We start from the raw sequence: 20852 nt of genomic DNA, 5'->3' as shown, positions 1-20852 counted from the left end.
CATAGAGATGCACAGAAATAAAGTTGCAAGGCATATAATTTCAGCTATGCACCTGAAAGAAAATACCATGTTGCATATTTTCATGTAAAGCAACAATCAAGGGCAAGATATTCAAAAGTTACTGAAATGTGTTTTAGAACAAGAAAAATGCAGTCTCCTAAACACTTCTTGTAGCAAATTGTGGAGGAAACGAAGTTCTATTAATTTGACAGAAGATACTGCTAATGCTCTCAAATTTCTGCCAATGCTTGCGCCAAGTTGGAATGCTGCTGTGACATAAGTGATTATGCTGAGAATACCTCATATATTCTAGTTTATTACCATAAAAACAGTGTATTAACATAAAAAATACAAGTGAAAACAGATTCAATGCATACTATTTTCTAAAAGATGTTACAAACCCACTAAGATTTAAAAAGAAAAGGTTAACAACTCTTGTCATTAATTATTCTGAATATAGCTATGGTGTGTTTAAAAAGACTGATGGTTCAGCAATACATTATTCCTCCTGAATTATGATCCTTATGAACCCTATGAAGCCATCCTTATGCATTTAGACTTAAATTTGAAATATACAAATGCTGAATCTAAAAATTACATTTTTTGGCAAAGCAGAAAGGTTGATAAATAACGAACATACACTTTGGACCTATCTAAGAAAGTTTTCTAAAGAAATTTCAATGCTTAGGTCAGGCTATGTCATGATGATTCTCCACCTTTTTAGGTGTAATTTTATAACTATTCCTTGAACAGCTGGAAGCTTTTAATTACTGCAACTACTTGGTATACAAAGAGAGGAAAAGCAAAATCCTTGCTGCATTGACTAAAACATTGTATTATTATGGGGTGTAATCAAAGATGTTTTCAAACTAATTTAACTTTTATTTTAAAATCAATGCCTTATTCATTGACACTGTATATTCCTAATAAGCTGCTTTTTTTTTTTTTTTTTGCAGAGACATTTGTGTGGATAGTTGGTTTATTATGAGTTAAATGTTATCTATAAAGCTAACTCTAGTGCTGCCACTACAATAGACTTTCCTCTCTCCATCACCAATAAATCCCTCAAAAAGGCTGTACAGTATATGAAAGCTTCTCTCTGAATAAACTTCAGAGTTTTAAAAATCTGTGTCACTCATATTGCCGGTCTTTTTTTAAAATTAAGCCCCTTTTCAGTCTTTTAGTATAGATTCAGTTTAACTGAACACTTTCCTTCAATTTTAAACGCAGTTCTTCTTGGTTCACAACAGACATTTCAAAATTTTAGTACTCATAAAAGGTTGCCTTTGTCCAACATGTAGCAGTAACAAAAATAGATACTGAGCTTCTGCAGATTAGGCCTTGTACTTATACTGAAGTCTTACCCACTGACATGTGGGAAAACAGATGAATGGGAGTATATCAGTCAACCCACATATTATTGCAGGGAATAATATAGCTTCCATCAATCTTCAAGTTTGTACTGCAGTGGCAGGTGTGTGAGTAACAGACTTTTTTCCTGTCCCCTGCATGAATTACTTCAGGTAGACTTATACATATATGGAAAGTAGAATTATGTACATTGTAAATGTGGTATGACACTGAAGCCACAGGAAAGGATGCAGACAGAATATGAATATAATGGATTACTTAATTTTAAATGTCATAAAAACACATACATTTAAGATAATAATAATAAAACAACAACTAACCTACTGATGTATGCTTGCTTGAAGTCTGGTCTCATGCTTATAGCTTGCCTATACAATTGGTCAGCTTCTTCCAAACGAGATTCATTTGCACGAATTAAATTTGCAAGGTTAATATACACATTAAGATGGTTTGGTGCAACACGAGTGGCATACTTTTTCCCAGGAATAACCTGTATTGGAAGGAAAAAAAAAAAAAAAAGTACAGCCTGTTAGTTAAAATAGCAGACCATACAGATGCATAGTTGGGTTTTTTTTCCTGAGGGGAAAAATAGTGCCAACAGCCTGAAAGAGACTGCTAATGTACATATGTTTTTGATTAACTGAAAGCGATGTTTTTAAGAGACCATATATAGTTTTAAAACTGCCAAGCAAATGATGCCAGAAATCATTTGTTTATGTAATACTTTGTCATTAATAACTGTTGTATGCTTGGGAAAGAATTGTATAAAAATGTCAAGCTTTCGTAAAGTGGTGATTTATACATGTATATGCTGAGGTGAGCACCTACATTGAGACTAATAGGAGTGAAAAATCTTATTACCTTTGGATAACCGAGTTCTATGCACACACTATTATATATATATATATATATATATATATATATATATATATATATATATATATATATATATATATATATATATATATATATATATATATATATATATATATATATATATATATATATATATATATATACGCTTGCGTGTGGATGTCTGTTGCCTCTGCTTCAAATAAACCAGCACCATCTTGTTTTGATTTTTGTGGATCAGTCACGAACAAAAGTGGACATTGACATCCAAGATCCACTCACTTACATTAAGTTATTCCTGGATGATGATGTAATCAACAGAATTGTTGTTGAGACGAATCGTTACGCTGAACAGTGTCAGGCAAATAACTGTACATCTAAGCAGTTTTCCCATTCAAAAAGATGGGAACCAGTAACTGCGAATTAAAATCTGAGCATTTTTAGGCTTACTGATATTACAAGAACTTGTAGTACAACCTGAGCAGCAATGATACTGGTCCAAGAACAAAAATCCAACTTGTACCGGCGTGTGCTGTTTAAAAACTGATAAATCTGGAAAGAAAATCTGAAAAGAAACAAGCTATGACTGATGCTGGATTGTGTCTTTCACCGTGCTTTAAGATATACCACACAAAGGACTTATTTTGAGATCATATACCGTTTTGGAATCATAAGTAGCATTATTATTACTGTTATTATTTTTGTTATTATTTTTATTCATCATTACTATTATTATTCGTATTATTATTATTACTAGACATTAAGCCCGTTACAATAACGGGCGCTAGAACAGTAGTGCTTAAACATTAGTAGGAACAGTCTATATTAAATGGCAAGGACCTTGACCTCATTGTTTCTTGTCTTAATTTTTTTTTGTCAAAAATATTTTTGCAAGAAGCCTAAAGTAAAATAATAATAAAAATAGGACCATCTACAACATTGACAAAAACATCTGGATAACTTCTAACTCTTGATAATGCAACATATAACTGACCATGGCTGAGTACTGGTTCTGGCAAGTAAATGCCAACTTTTTGTAAGGTTTGCTCTTCTGAGTCTCTCTCTTTTAGCGTTTTTCTGACGCTCATTTTCTTTTTCTTCAATCGATCTGTTTGTTCGTATTTTTTTTTGTCTTTCAGCCTTTCTTTTGTTGATGTTTACTTGTTGAGCTGACCATTCTTCCAGGAGATGTTATATAGGATTTGATTGTCTGTGTCTTTTGTCCTACTTGACGTGTCCTTTTTTTTTTTTTGGGTGGCATGTTGTTAGTAAATATGTCCGTAATATTTTCTCTTACAGTAATACTGGCTTGTATGTGGCTGTAATAAGCGTCAGTGTATTGTGTGCCTTTAAAATTTCTCTCGCAGTAATACTGGTTTGTGTTTCCGTAAAATGCCTGTAATTTTCTCTGACAGTAATACTGGCTTTGATGTCCGTAATATGACTTTAATTTTCTGTCACAACAGTGGGCAATCAGCAGAGTGTCCCCAACAACTGATGTAATGTGTGGCGTGCAGTTTATAATCGTGACTGTGTTGTCTCCCCAGCAAGTACTGTGCAGTTCCCCAGCAAGTATTTTAATCTGTGCTGGCGTTTAGCTGATTATTGTATGTGTGGCATCTCCCCAGCAACGGATTTAATGTGCACGGCCGCGACTACCTAATCAGCGCTCTCCCAGCAATTATGTCTTTTATTTGCTTATCATGTGCTGCCACGGCAAGGCCATTCACTGTGTGTCCAGCTTTCAGTGTGTGTGCTTTATTTGCTTATTATGCGCTGCCGCGGATAGGCCATTCACTGTGTGCCCAGCTTCCCGTGTGTGTGTGTCTTCTGGTGAAGTGCGCATGGGCGGTGCAATGTGTGTTGCGGCCCCGCACATGCGCACTTCACCAGAAGACACACACATACGGACACCTGGACGCACACAGGGCTTTTTTTTAAACAGGATTTGTAGTATTATACTTTTGAGATTTAATATAAAAATGTAATTATTCGCACAAAAAAATGCAATGCTTTTTATATGGTTTTTGGAATAAAATGCAATGCTAAGGAGGTTAATAGTCAGAAACTTCCAAAAGTACATATTAAACAGCTGTTTGGGGAATGTTAGTATAGAATGATTAAGATAAAAATGTATTACATTTTAAAGGTTACTTATTTAATTGTTACTACTATTATTTTTATTATTAGTGTAGCACGTTTTACTAACTGCTTTTAGAAAAAGCACTCAAAATGGTCTTTACCAGCTGGGGTGCAAAGTTCCTTGTGTTTTAACATTTTCATGAAAATAGACTTCAGCTGGTCTTTTGTGGTAATATACTGACACAGGAAAATGTCTTTCCATACGAGTTGCAATTTGGCAATAACCTCACTGGAAGTGTTTTTGTTTCATGCCAGTAGTATCATGAATTGATGAATTGTGTAGTTTACAGGAGTATACACATTGAAATATTGTTCCACAAAAAAGGATCCTGTACAAACAAACAGGTCTTCAATCACTTTTCTAATCAATACTACAGTATGTCTGCTCTCCAGCAAGCACAAACATTTTCCACATTCATGCAAAAATTAAATTGCTAACTCGGGTATTATGGGATATGGATATGCGTTATCTTTTTCATAGTTGCTATTTTTACCCCCCAGCAAAAGCATTATCAGTACTAACCTGTTCAAGCAGCAGTTTTTGCTATTTTCCCCCCCAGCAAAAGCATTATCAGTACTAACCTGTTCAAGCAGCAGTGAAACAGAACTGAAATGGAAAGCACTTGAGTGCTTGTCAAGTGGAAAATGGACTTGTGCCATCCTTAAAGAGCAGTAAAACTACAGTAGAATGATGGTGTAGTATTTCCTCCCTAGTATTTTGTTCATGGTATTTTCTTCATTTTCTTATCCACATCTTTTAATCTTTCAGATATGTCTTTGTGATTTTAATAAATTGTTCTATTATTGATCGTTTCCTGACAAATACAGCACTTGACAGTTGCTGTTCACAGGACTATTTTCTCACCTTTCAAGATCCATTCACCCTTAACAAGGAACCATCATGTTTGAATTCACTTGACATGGAAAATTACCAGATCACTCTGAAATATGTGAACAAGTAAATGTGTGTGGGGAAAAAAGCTTTTAAGTGCTTTTCTTCCTATCTGGCAAAACAAGTTCACGGTTAACTGCAAATAATATACAGTTAGTCATTTCATGTGTTAAGGGGCACAAATATCTTGCTCTGAACACACCAGTTTGGAACCAAAAAATTAAATTTCACTTTCCAGCAAACAGCATTATTAATACATTGCATGCAAAGTTGTAGCCAACTTTATTAAACAGCATGTGTCACACAGCCTGTGATTAAGAGTCCAAGTGCATACTTAAAACTTTACTACACATTTTAATTAAATATTGGTTGCACTTAATAGAAAAAAATAAATCACCTTAATGGTGCAGAGATCTAGGTAATAGTGACTTTAAATAATAATGTATTATGTAAAATTAACTGTAGTCCATTTAGTGTAAGTTGTGGCAAAAACAGCCCAACACAAAGATTTTTGTACCTGATGGGGATCCCAGACATGCAATTATAGCATATTATTTACATAATAAATATGCTATAATTGAATGAATAAATCATTGCTAAAAACCAAAATGAAATTAATGGCTGAATACCTGGGGCATGAGTGATTTTGCGACCATATATGCATCTTCAGCTTCTTTGGTATGATTTAAATTTTTGTATGTTCTTCCCACATTCATATGAGCACCAATATCATCTAAAAACAAAAAACAACAATTATCTTTACTCATACTTGATAAAGAAACTCACAACATGTATTCAAACAGATTTAAAGATTATATTTTTTAAACCTTAACTACTCACATGACTCCTCACCTCATTAAATTCTCGTGCGGTGAAAAAATGGACTATTTATATGCACGCTGCAAGGTTTTTAATCTCTTATATAGATTTCTCTTCTGGTTCGTCCTGCTTCCACTTCAAAACCGGTCACGCCCACACGGCATTTCTCGATTCCTATTCGTCCTCCTCCAAACCCTTCCCCACGTTGCCTGCGGCTCCTCTTCAAAACCGGTCCCACCCACACGCAGCCGACAGCATTTCTCGATTCCTATTCGTCCACTTCGCCACTATGAATCCTTCCTACCAATTCTGATCAGGTAGAATGCCCAGAGGGGACTGGGCGGGCTCATGGTCTGGAATCCCTGCAGATTTTTTTTTTTTTCTGTCCACCCGGACCTTACTTATTCTATGTTAATTAATGTTAGCTTATTTTATTTTCTGTGTCTTTTATTCTTCTATTCTTCATTATGTAAAGCACTTTGAGCTACATTTTTTTTGTATGAAAATGTGCTATATAAATAAACGTTGTTGTTCTTGTTGATCATGTCTCCACAGCAGCATATAATGTATGATAACACCAACACATCAGTCCTCAGTCATTCTTTTCTTTCACAAAACACTACAGTTTCATCTACTGGTACAACCTTCCTCTGCAACATTTGTAGTAAACCTTTCAAAACAAAACACAGCCTTGCCAAACACAAGAAAATTCACTGCAGCAACAAATTGTTTTTCAGTGTCACACTTGCACAAAATGTTTCACAACGCAGAACTATCTTCACAAACACACAAAAATTCACAGTTGAAAAATTACCTGACTCCCACTCCAGTAGCACATTCTTCCAGTACGATTCCTGCAACAAAACTTTTCAAACGCGAACCTCACTTGGTAAACACAACAAATGGCATTCTTCTAAACAACTATATGAATGCCAGAAATGCAATAAGAAGTTCACTACACAGGACAAGCTGACTAAACAAAACAAAACTCATTGACAAGTCTTGCAATGCAACATTTGCAAAGCAACGTTTCCAAACCAACGCAGTCTCAGCAGACATACACACAATCCTCTTCCTGTTAACACAGGTAGTTCACCTCATTCCTGTCTTCCCGTCCAAGAGTACAACATTGGGACTCCAGACCAGCAGTGTAAACACTGTGATGCACTATACTGGCCTGCTGAACGTAATACATCCAACAAGTACTCGAGGTGCTGCCACAACGGTAAAGCAGCTTTACTACCTTTGCGGGAGCCACCTGTGTCTTTAAAACAGCTTCTTACACAGCAAACAAAAGGTGGCAAAAATCATCATGAACACATTCGAGAATACAACTCTTCTCTAGCGTTTGCTTCCATGGGTGCACAGATAACTCAACCTCCTGGTCATGGACCATACGGTTTTAAAATACACGGACAAACTTATCACCAAATCTCTTCACTATACGCTAACACTTCTACCTCTCCAGGATATGGACAGTTGTATGTTTTTGACACAGCGCAAGCTACTGAAGTATGCTTACAATGTAAAGCAAACTCTGCATGCAGCGAAAACTTACTTCTCCCAGCTAGATTCCATGCTCAGAACCATCAACCTCTTCACTAAATCATACAAACACATGCATGAAATCGCTCAGTCCAATCCAACAGCATCTGTACGAATGGTTTTCAAGGAAAACCCTGGGCAGGATTTATGACGATACAATGTCCCGACATGTCACACTGATGTTGCAGTGATTTTAGTCGGAGAAGATGGCAAACTCCCTGCCAAAAGGGACATTTGCATCTATCCCAGAGGCAACTGCAGTAAACAGATTTCAACCCTCAATATGAATTGCGATCCTATGGTTTACCCACTTTTATTCCCTTACAGAGACATTAGCTGGCACAAAGATTTACAACATGTTCCCGATAAAAGAACCGGCAACCGAATCAGGCTAACTCAATGCCAATTTTACATGTACAAATTATCAATGAGGAATACATTTAGTATTTTGCACTCCAGCGGCAAACTATTCCAACAGTACGTCGTAGATGCGTATGTTAAAACAGAGGGTGTGCGTCTCAACTATCACAGATTACATCAACAAGATCTGCGCGTGGAACAATACAAAGGACTATCAGACGCACTGCAAGCAAAGGCTGAAAATAACGTACATGTAGGTAAAATTATCATATTAGCGTCCACATTTCCAGCAAGTCCAAGATAAAGGCAACAAACCTATTGTTGTGCGTGGCTTTTTCTAGGGTAAGATCTTTCGACTCATTATCTGTTGTCTCCAGCAAAACACCTATTCAGAACTGCGTCTTTCAAGAAGTATTTCTTCTTGATTTCTGAATTTCTTTCTCACCGTTTTCCGTTCCTATTCTTACACCGCCAGTGGGCATCGGCTAGTATAAAATATTGCAATAATTTTTAATTGTGCATGTTTTTCAATGCATTTTAATACCATATTACTTAATAGTATGACACAGTCCAGGACTATTAGAAAAATAAGTCTGATCCACATCTCCAGTACGCATTCGTAACCAGTCACACATTCATCCACTGCAGGATTTACACATCTATCATTTCACTTCAGTTATTGAATGTTCATTGCAAGAACAACATCTCATCGTTGTCATACATGCACAAGTATCCACGCTTTGTACCAAATGCACCATATGCAACTGTGCATCCACTCATAAAACCAGCTTGGGGGCACACTAGAGGAAAACCACTGCAACACTGTACTTTGTAGTGAATCAAGCCGAGGATAGATGGCGGATGTTGCCGGTAGGTTCAAGAAAAAGGACGTTGGACAATAATAACAGACTGGTGTACAAAATACACCAGCATGAGTAGTTAAGGGTTAATCTTCAAAGACAGACTTTGTTTTTGTACTATTAGTTCTGCTTGATCACCATGCTGAATACTGAAGACACTGCACTGTTAAACTTGCTTAACCCAGTCATGGCTGTAAAAAGTGTGAGGCAGGGAGCATCTCATCTAACAAAGGCAGTAATACAAAATTAATTCAGAAATTCATCCATCTGACTTGTTTGTTCAACTAGGGAGATAACACAGTCACATCAAAACTTGCCTTCTTAATGCTACTTTTATTTTGACAAATATATTAAAAGGTGCCTAGGCATAAAAATAGTTATTTTAAATTAAATTACTGTAACCACAATTAATAGGAGTTATTATTAGATTTCATTCAGTCAGTTCACTTTCAGTTAAAGAATGTATTGCTCCAAGGATAGTATTACTATGACATCTACACGCAAAGTTACCTTAATTTATGCTGTTGACAAGAAGTTCTAAAATAAGATATGTGAATACTAAAACTGTTCTATCAATACATAATTATTAACATCAGACTGTCATGGCTAAGGAGGCAGAATGGGAATTTTTAACCTATACAGCCCACATAAAACTTGACAAAAATATTATTTGTGATACTTTCCAGGCTACTAACCCATATAGAATTTGGTAATCACTGAAGTTTTGCAGTGTTCAAATCTGCAAAATAGTCAAAATAGTATTACAAAATAAACAGCAAGCCAAAGCGACTGTAGTTCAATGACCTCACAAGCTAAGTAATTTCTCCAGCGACAACAGCAAGGTCACATATCTGGCATTTGTTACAAAATGTGCATTAAAAATAGTAAAAAATTAGTCATCAAGAAAAATAATTAAAAAAAAAAAAAAAAAGACTACGTTTATATGCAGATCGTTGGCTCTTGTAAACAGAAATCTTTTGAAAAGTTGCAAGCTGGAATAGCAATGGGAAGAACTTTTCAATATACAATGTCATACACCAATAGCATTTAAAAGGGCTTAATGAAAGAAGTTAATTACCGATTTGTAAAAAACTAAGAAAAATACAGTTTACTTTGGTCATTTTAGGGTAGTTCAAGATGTATACTTTAAAAAAAATCAAATCCAAACATTCTTTACATAATAATTTTATTTAAATTCTTTAAGCCAAATTTAACCTATTAACTTCAATCTAAAATCACCAAAATTGATCAATTAACTTATAATACATAATTATGAAAAATACATTAATTACAATTATTCTCAGTAAATTGTACACTACTTTTAATGGTGTTAAGGCAGCAAGCAAAGAAACTGTTTATTTAGAACAATGGCATCAGTAAAATACTGGGAACAGAACGAAAAGGCAGTGATTTACTAATGCTCAAACATCTAGAACCTCCAGCAACATTTAAAGAAAAAAAACAGTCAATGGTACGAAGGTTGTTACCTTAAAAGTTGAAAAAAAAAATAAAAAATAAAAATAAAGGAAATTTTTACCAACAAAAATAGACTACTTTCTTAGTTATTAATTTAGTCTTTAGAGTAATTTATGTTTGATGCAAAAATAAAATTTATAAATCAGCTTTGAAGCTTGAAAAACCTAGGTAAATAAAACTGCTCTCCTAATCACATATGATTGCTGTAGTCCCAACAATAAGCAGCCAGCAATAATATTATTATAATTTATTATCTTCAAATAATATTGTCACTCTGTTCTGAAATGTGGACTTAAAATGAGAAAAAAGGCCATATGTTTTTGGTGTATCCTTAACCTGTGCAATTCTGCTATTAACAATTTACTGCAGGCAAAAGGCATACTGGTAACAACGAATTACAACAGACGGGCTTCCATTCCCAGCCAGCCAAGACAATACCTATGCAGAATCTATACTATTCTTTGGTGTGCTTGATTAAATTCCTTGAAGTGCTCAGTTTTTTCTCCCCAATGTACTAATAGTGCATGTGAAAAGTGCCGATGTATCGCTGACATAGAATACTGTTTCTGCAAATTTAAACTGGATAGATAGAGATACTTTATTAATCCCAAGGGGAAATTCACATAATCCAGCAGCAGTATACTGATACAAAGAAACAATATTAAATAGTAATAAAAATGAAAAATTGAAAAAAATAAAAATAAAAAAAAGCAGACAATAACTGAGCAATGTTAGCATTTACTCCCCCAGGTGGAATTGAAGAGTCGCATAGTGTGGGGGAGGAACGATCTCCTCAGTCTGTCAGTGGAGTAGGACAGTGAGAAAAGTCTGTCACTGAAGCTACTCCTCTGCCTGGAGATGACACTGTTCAATGGATGCAGTGGATTATTCATGATTGACAGGAGTTTGCTTAATGCTCGTCGCTCTGCCACAGATGTTAAACTGTCCAACTTTACTCCTACAATAGAGCCTGAATTCTTAACAAGTTTGTCCAGGCGTGAGGCGTCTTTCATCTTTATGCTGCCACCCCAGCACACCACCGCGTAGAAGAGGGCACTCGCCACAACCGTCTGGTAGAACATCTGCAGCATCTTCCTTTGGGACAGGAGTGATACAAGATGTTTTACAAAGCCTTGGGACTCTCCCCTGTTCCAGGCTCAGGTTGAAGATGCACTGTAGAGGACTCCCCAGTTCCAACGCACAGGCCTTCAGCAATCGTGGCGATACACCATCTGGACCTGCTGCTTTGCCAGCACGAAGTCTTTTCAGCTCTCTGCTCACCTGGGCTGCTGTAATTGTGGGTGGGGATGTCTCACCTATGCTGGTATCAGCAGAAGGATGGTTGGAGGATGCAGTACTCCGAGGTGAGAGTGGGTTAGGGTGATCAAACCTATTAAAGAAGTTGTTCATTTGGTTTGCTCTCTCCACATCTGTCTCGATGGCGTCCACCCGCTGCGAGCTGCAGCCAGTGATAATCTTCATCCCATCCCACACTTCCTTCATGCTGTTGTTCTGCAACTTCTGCTCCAGCTTTCTCCTGTACTGCTCTTTCGCTGCCCTGAGCTGGACTCGGAGTTCCTTCTGCACGCGCTTGAGCTCATGCTGATCACCACCTTTAAAAGCCCTTTCCTTCTGGTTCAAAAGGCCCTTGATGTCACTTGTAACCCATGGCTTGTTGTTAGCATAGCAGCATACTGTTCTTACTGGAACTACAATGTCCATACAGAAGTTGATGTAATCAGTTGTGCATTCAACAGCCTCTTCAATGTTCTCACTATGTGACCCAAGCAATATATCCCAGTCTGTAGTTCCAAAGCAGTCTCTCAGAGCCTGCTCTGCCTCAGGGGACCACTTCCTGAATGAGCATGTAGTTGTAGGTAGCGCCTCACTCTTGGTTTGTATGAGGCTGAAGCAGAACCAGGTTATGATCTGCTTTCCCAAAGCGCAGGCAGCAGGGTGGCGCTGTATGCGCCTTTAACGCTTGCATACAGTAGGTCGATAGTCCTGTTTCCCCGAGTGTTACAATCCACATACTGGGAGAAGGCAGGTAATGTTTTGTCCAGTGTTACATGGTTAAAGTCTCCAGCGATTAGCACAAGTGCCTCAGGGTGCTGCGTTTGTAACTTAGCAACTGCGGAATGGATGATGTCACTCGCCATCTCCGCGTTCGCTTGAGGGGGATGTAAACAATAACAACAATCACGTGTCCAAACTCTCTGGGCAAGTAATAGGGACGCAGACTTATGGCCAACAATTTGATGTCCCTGCATCAATTGGAGATTTTAACGCTTACATGTCCACAGTTGCACCACTTTGTATTGACATAGAGAGCGAGTCCTCCTCCTTTCTTCTTTCCGCAGGTACTTGCGTCTCTGTCCGCTCTAACTGTGCTAAACCCAGGTAGCTCCACGTTAGCATCTGGGATGGTGGTAGTTAGCCACGTTTCACTAAAACACAGCAAGCTGCATTCTCTGTAGGTTCTGACATTTTTCACCAGCACAGCCAGTTTGTCGATCTTATTTGATAGTGAGTTGACATTTCCCAGGATCACAGAAGGCACCGACGGTTTATAACGCCATTTTCTCTCAAGTTGTCTCGATTTAATCTTATCTTTTACCTTTGCCGCTCGGCTGCCCTGATATCGTCTTCTTACCTCGTCAGGTAAATAAGGAACCACACCGGCATAAGCATTTCTTCTCAGTGCTTTAAGCTGACTACTTGAATAGGCGATTCTCGGAGTGTAAAAATCCATGTCAAGTAGTAAAAATAGTAAAAAGTGTCCAGGGAGCAATTCCACATAAAAGAAAGTGGTAGAAGTGATCAGTGAAATAGAGAAAAACAGAGATAAAAAGGTAAAAAGATAAAGTCATATACGGAGCTGCTGGAAAGGCTGCCATTCGGATGCGGCGCCGGAAATGTAAAAGAATGTTAAAGAAAATGAATGGAAAAAAGGAAAAGTGCCGAAGAATAAATTTTAGGGTAACATAGCATTCATCTTTAAGAAATTGCATAAAGGGTTAATAAATGTCACAAACGAGATAAAGATAAAGTGAAAAACAAAATGTACACTGAAATACAAGAATCGGTTTAGGAAAAATACTGAATTGATCAAGTAAACAAAGAATGTACCTGAAGAAAGGTTGATGTAATATACAAAATGTACTGAAGGATGACTAAGAAATCAGCAGATATCCTATAAACTAGAATGGACAGTTGTTACACAGAAATGTCAAGAGTGGTGACTCATCTCAAAAGGTATAAGAACCACCAGAATATAATATAATAGACTTTTATTTTATATAAATCATTTGGGTGTAAACCAACCAGAGTAGAATGTATGCATTGATTGCCACTGTATGTAACATTGATTGACACTGTATGTAAATTCAACAGTTTCTAAAATTAACCTCTATTCTTTGATTCTCTGACCATTCTGTAACAGACTGCTTTTGAAGAATGATCCATCCAAGGCAATTTGCTGAGGAGTAATTAAAAGATACAATGAACAGTTTTTCTCCTGCCTGATTACTGAATTGCCCTGTTACAGGATGTTTCTTTCTTTAATAAGATGTTAAATTTCGATCACAAAAAGACTAGCTAGGCTGCTTACTTTTACCAAGACAAGAACTAACAAAAACAAATCCATACTAAATAATAAAATAACTATTAAAAAAGGATTACTAGAATGAAACACCCTATCAATCAATTACCAAAGTAACTAAAAAGGAAGCACTAATGGTCCTTAGACATAGGGTTGTCATGCCTCTACAGCTCTACATTAAGTTTTCCAACAAATATTCTGTTAAGTCATCTATCACAAACTGACATAAACCAGTTTTTGGTTGAATTCCCTAAACTATAACTGCAAAACCTATTATTTTGCCTAGGTTGGGGAGCACAGTCTGGGATCCTGTTGGCAACCCCCCAGGAATTCATGTGGTCCAGTCCCACCCTCCAGAAATTACTCTCTATCCGCCACAGTCAGGGGTTATGTGGGCGTCTCCTTGACCTGATCCAGCCACTTCGGTCCTCAACAATGAGGACCCTGCGAGCCGGAACACACTTGGGGAATTGCACCACATGGACGTAGTGCTAACGGACAGCTTTCTGACAATGCAGGTAATGTGCCTCATTTGGGACTCCATGAGCAACTGCTCATTCGACAAAGTCAAACCAGTTGTACCCAAGGATTCAGTTCAGTGGATAGTGTCCATGTCTCACAACCATATAGAAAGACAGGAATTCTCTATGGAACTTTGTCATTCTGAAAAGGTTTTGTAAGTGCCATACACCCCTTTCCAGCAACCTCATGACTCCCCATGCTCTCCCAATCCATCTACTGACTTCATAGGAAGAGTCACCAGAGACATGAATGTTACTGCTGAGGTAAGTAAACCTCTCAACAATGTTGACACTCTCTCCGCAGGCAGACACACTGCTGATGGCTATGCCTAAGAGGGCGTAAAAGGCCTAGATCTTGAATTTTATCCAGGACACTAGCAAGCCCAGACATTCAGATCCCTCACTCATTCTCTCAAGAACCCCAATCAAAACCTCCATTGACCACGCGAAGATCATAGCATTTACGGCAAAGTCAAGATCAGTGAATCTTTCTTCGCCAACAGATGTCCCACAGCCACTGGACTCCACGACCTTGCCCAACACCCAGTCCATGCAAGAACTGAACTGAGTAGGAGCAAGAACACACCCCTGACAAGCCCCAGAATCAAATGAGAAAAATGCAGAGGTTCTGCCTCCACTCTGCACAGCAATCACAGTACCAGTGTACAGACCAGCCATGATATCAAGCAATCTTGAGGGGATCCCACAAACGCTTTAAGAAAATTTTTTTTATTGAAATACAGGATTTTTACCATTTGTTGATTATCTGAAGTTGGGCTAAAACAAAATAAATTGTAAATTGTTCAATGTTGTATTTTATTAAAATGTGTGGTTTAACAGTACATGTGTGAATAATTAATGGTTAACTTGAGATGCACATATGACTTCTAACACACTACTATCAAGTAGTATCAAAATGCTACAATTATGCTACTGTATAAAAATGATTCAATAGTACCTATTTTAGCAAGGTTTTGCAATAATTAAATGCTTCATTGTGAAGTCAGAAAATACCTATACCATTTGATATTCAATGTTATTATCTGTATTACGTCTAGATTTTAAGAAAACAGATACAATACACATTGACAGTTATTTTAATCATTTACAGTTAGATGTTACCTGGTTGTACTCTTGTAGCTTGAAGAAAGAACTTCAGAGCCGTTTTGTAATTGTTCTGACTTTCCAATGCATGACCCACATTGTTCCAAAGCTTGGCATTATTTTTATTAACCTATGAAATGAATAGAGTGTTTGTGTAAAAAGAAAATACACTTTGACAGCTTTCCTTAATTATTTACCAAGTTTAAAGATTGTGAGGAGCAATAAACAATGTAATATTTTTAGGACATACACTTTAGAATAAGCACATCATCCCAGATTCCTTGAAATATATAACTTAATAATAAAATCTTAACAGAGTATAAAAAGACATAAAATACAAAAGTAAATGTGACACTTGTTGATTTAAAGTTTATTGTAATGTAGGTTATCTGAAATTATGGTTTACAAGCAATACTCATGGAAACACTGATTATTCAAACATCATTCTATGAAATTACCTTATACTATTTTCATTAATCTACTTTAGAAATATTTTTTTTAATTATAACTTTGTTCCCTTTTTTGCACCTTGAGCACAATGGAATATGAATTTTATTGTACTCAACACATACAGTACAACTTAATCAAACCTTGGATGACCAATAGCTATCTTTTTTGCATGTATACTACTTATAAATTTCATAATGAGATTCTTACAAATTTAAGGAAGTTTTCACAGTCTCCAAAGTACCTAATCCTAAAACACTACTTGGTAGCACACTGCATGTGTCTATGGCTGTCTGTATGAGCAAAACCTTTCTAATGTTTTACCACAATTTTCCATTAACAACTTTCCATGTGTTTTCTCCGGCAGAACTTCAACCTCATTCCGAGGGAGGCGAAGGACATTGAGTCTGAATGGGCCACGTTCCAAAGCCTCTATTGTCGAAACAGCAGAATGGAGCTGTGGCCGCAAGGTTGTCGGTGCCTCTCGTGGCGGTAATTTACGAACCCGGTGGTGGTGGACACCTAAGGTTCGAGAGGCCGTCAAGCTGAATAAAGAGTCCTATCAGGTCTGGTTGACCAGTGGGACTCCAGAGGCAGCGGAGGGGTACCGGCGGGCCAAGCATGTGGTGGCATTGGCTGTTGCAGAGGCAAAAACTTGGGCATGGGAGGAGTTTGGGGAAACCATGGAAAACGACTTTCGGTCGGCACCGAGAAGATTCTGGCAAACCGTCAGGCACCTCAGGAGGGGAAAGCGGTGCTCCATCAAAACTGTGTACAGTGGAGATGGGGCCCTGCTGACTTCAACTGTAGACGTTACTGACTGGTGGAAGGAATACTTAGAGGATCTTCTCAATCCCACCAGCATGTCTTCCTTAGAGGAAGCAGAGCTGGAGGACTCTGGGGGGAGGCCCGTCCATAACAAGGTCTGAGGTCACCAAGGTAGTTAAAAATCTATCTAAAAAAAAAAAAAAGCTCCGAGGTGGCGGGGGCCCCTGGAGTGGACGAGGTTCAACCTTGGTTCCTCAAGGCTCTGGATGTTATGGGGCTGTCCTGTTGACACGTCTCTACAACATCGCGGGCAGTGCCTCTGGATTGGCAAACCGGGGTGGTGCTTCCCCTTTTTAAGAAGGGTGACTGGAGGATGTGCTCCAACTACAGGGGGATCACACTCCTCAGCCTCCCCAGTAAGGTCTATTCAGGGGTGTTGGAGAAGAGAGTTCGGTCGATGGTCGAATCTCTGATTCAAGAAGAACAATGTGGATACCGTCCCGGATGTGGAACACTGGACCTGCTCTACACCCTGGCCAGGATCCTGGAGGGGGCATGGGAGTTTGCCCAACCAGTCCACATGTGTTTTGTGGATTTGGAGAAGGCATTCGACCATGTCCCTTGAAGTATCCTATGGGGTGTGCTCCAAGAGTATGGGGTACAAGGCTCGTTGTTACGAGCCATCCAGTCTCTGTACAGGAGGAGCAGGAGCTTGGTCCGCATTGCCGGTAATAAATCGGACTCGTTTCCTGTTGAGGTTGGATTCCGCCTTTGTCACCGATTTCTGTTTATAAAAGTTATATGGACAGAATTTCTAGACTCCGCCAGGAAGTGGAGGGGGTCTGGTTCGGTGACCTCAGAATCTCGTCCCTCCTATTTGCGGATGACGTGGTTCTGTTGGCGTCATCGGACAGTGACCGCCAGCTCTCACTGGAGCGGTTCGCAGCCGAGTGCAAAGCAGCGGGAATGAGAGTCAGCACCTCTAAATCCGAGGCCATGGTTCTCTGCCGGAAAAGGGTGGAATGCTCTCTCCGGGTTGGGAGCACAGTACTGCCTCAAATGGAGGAGTTCAAGTATCTCGCGGTCTTGTTCACGAGTGAAGGAAGAATGGAGCGGTGAGGTTGACAGACGGATTGGTGTAGCATACGCAGTAATGTGGCCTCTGCAACGGTCCGTCGTGGTGAAGAGAGCCGAGCCAAAAGGCAAGGCTGTCGATTTACCAGTCGATCGACGTTCCTACCCTCACCTATGGCCACGAACATTGGGTAGTGACCGAAAGAGCAAGATTGTGGATACAGGCGGCCGAAATGAGTTTTCTCCACAGGTTGGCTGGACTTTCCCTTAGAGATAGGGTGAGGAGTTCAGTTATCCGGGAGAGACTCTGAGTAGAGTCGCTGCTCCTCCGCATTGAAAGGAGTCAGTTGAGGTGGTTCAGGCATCTGGTTAGGATGCCCCCTGGACGCCTCCCTGGTTGTTCCGGTTATGCCCCACTGATAGAAGGCCACGGGGCAGACCCAGGACACGCTGGAGGGATTATATCTCCCAGCTGGCCCTGGAACGCCTCGTGGTCCTCCCGGAGGAGCTGGAGGAGGTGACCGGGGAGAGGGATGTCTGGGCTTCCCTGCTTAGGCTGCTGCCCCCGCGACCCGACCTCGGATAAGCAGTGGATAATGGATGGATGGATGAAGTTTCCATGTGTTCTCCCGTATTCTTGTTGAATAGTTCATTTTAAAGTAACAGCTGTAATTCACAACACTTATTCCCTACATAATTTTAACCACATCCAGTAAGTAACTGCATGATCTTTGTTTGAACTGAAAAGGTTCAATTATTGTAATCCCTCCTCACAACCCTACAATAAGCCTAATCTATTTTCTCTGGACTTCCTCTTCCATTGCTACCTATTCCTCCAAATAAGGAGACCAAAATCACCAATTATATGTTCAAATCTAACATTTTAACTTCCTACCTTATATTTGCATAAATAAAATTTTAGCTGCCACAAGTATGTTCATCCAATTTTGAATTCTGGCCAAGTCCACCTTTAATGATATGGCCAATTCCAGTTATCTGCGACTTCAAATAGTTTAGCATTATTTGCAAACATAACCAGTTTATTATTTATATTCCACCACAGATTCCTGAGAAACCCCTTTAAAAGTGTATTAGTGAAACAGTCTTCTACATCTAAACCCCTGTTGACTATTCACTAATATTCCTTGTTCTTTTCATGGGATGGTAATCCTTTTTTATAATAGTTCCCATTAAATTTATCCACGATTCAATGGGTAATGCAATGTGCTGCATTTTTTTCTTTTTTTATTAAATTAGTATCAACAGTTTATATAATGTACATTCAATTACCACCTTAAGCACTTGAAGATAAATGTCATCACATCCTGACAATTTGCTTGATTTCAGAAAACACATTTAAAGATTTAATTAGCATTAATTACAATTATTAAAAAAAAACATTATGTTTATATGCCATAATGGTGTATATATTCATATAAGATAAAAGTGACTTGTAAAAATATTTGAATGTTCAAAGCTGGGTATTAAATTTACTACCAAATACATGAGAATTTCAATATAACATGCAGTGTTGATGGAATGTAAGTAACAGCATGTAAAGCTTTAACATTTAGGAATGCTTCTAAAATATGTACTAATTTATTATGTTCTTACAGAATTCCATTAATGATAACCTTAATGTATTTCAATTATCTGCTTTCGAATACATTTGTCAAATACATTTTAAGGCATTACCACCGAATGCTGACTTATTGATTCTCATCATAGCGGTGCACATACTTTAGATGCAGCTACTTCTCTAGGTGTGGAAACAATTGCATTTGTCATTATTGTCATGCTCGTCCCGAGTGTCCTGGGCATCTCACTTTAAGGTATGATCGAGAGATGCTGCGGACTATTAAGTACAACTTTAAAAACTTGTGGAAGATTACAGACATCCCATATTGAAAGAGTGACCTGCACAGCCTCCGACTACTGCGGAGATCTCTGGAGTTGTCTAATACAGTTGACCATGGTAGGATGCGCAGGAAGCAATGTGAACAGAGAGGAAAGTGGGGGAAGAGGGCTGGCATTTATGCAAGGCTAAAAGCAAATTCAAACAGATGGACCATCCCATCACTTTTACTTGCTAACATTCGTTCCTTGGAAAATTATCTGGATTATATATGGCTGCAACTACATATGCAGCGCGAAGTTAGAGATTACCGTGTTGTTGTTTTGATTGATAATGTGGCTTCATAACATCTCCGATGAACAACCACCCAGTTGTACAGGATAAGATCCTTTTATACTAATAGGAATGCAGAGAGCTCCGGTAAGACCCAAGGTGAAGGACTATGTGTATATATATCAACAAATGACTATGTGTGTATATATCAACAATGCATGGTGCAGTAACAGTGAAATTGTTGCAACTCACTGTTTACATCTGGTGGAATATTTGATTGTGAAATATTTTTTTACCAGCCACAGGAATTCACTGCCACTCTGGTGGTGTCTGTGTACATTCCTCCCTGTGTTAACACCCAGGAGGCCCTAAGCAGTTCCACAGTGCCACCAATGAGCTAGAGACTGACCATTCGGACAGTCTTTTGTGGTAACTGAAGATTTCAGTCTTGTAAATTTAAAAACTGTTATGCCTAAATTCCACTAGCACATACTCTTTCCGACTGGAGGAGCCAACACGTTTGACTTGGTGTACACAAATGTCAAAGAGGTTTATAAAATAGCCCCTCGTCCTTATATTGGAGACTCAGAACCACATTTCTGTTATACTTTTTCCAGCACACAAACCGGTACTGAAATGCAACAAGACTGTACAGAAGCAAATCAGAGTCAGTACTTCATCACTGCTTTACATGCAGTGATTGGAACATGTTCAGAGACTCTGCCAAATACAACAATTTTACCATTGATGTAAAGGAGTACAGTAATCCCTCCTCGATCGCGGGGGTTGCGTTCCAGAACCCCCCGCAATAGGTGAAAATCCGCGAAGTAGAAACCATGTTTGTATGGTTATTTTTATATATTTTAAGCCCTTAAACTCTTCCACACTATTA

General features: G+C 38.5%; 1 protein-coding gene across 2 annotated transcripts in view; it reads right to left on the bottom strand.

The window, feature by feature from the left end:
• The window catches only part of tmtc3 (transmembrane O-mannosyltransferase targeting cadherins 3), a 111113-nt gene that overhangs the window by 32552 nt on the left and 57709 nt on the right, over window positions 1–20852 (bottom strand). For both annotated transcript variants that reach the window (XM_039761785.1, XM_039761786.1), the window contains exons 12-14: window positions 15562–15673; window positions 5887–5990; window positions 1692–1861 (exon numbers count right to left, since the gene is read on the bottom strand). In XM_039761785.1, coding sequence (XP_039617719.1) covers window positions 1692–1861; window positions 5887–5990; window positions 15562–15673 — 386 coding nt within the window. The remainder of the gene's footprint in view (window positions 1–1691; window positions 1862–5886; window positions 5991–15561; window positions 15674–20852) is intronic.

This window comes from Polypterus senegalus, chromosome 8 (genome assembly GCF_016835505.1).
Source record: "Polypterus senegalus isolate Bchr_013 chromosome 8, ASM1683550v1, whole genome shotgun sequence".
NCBI lineage: Eukaryota > Metazoa > Chordata > Cladistia > Polypteriformes > Polypteridae > Polypterus > Polypterus senegalus.
This window is presented reverse-complemented; position numbering and strand designations above follow the sequence as displayed.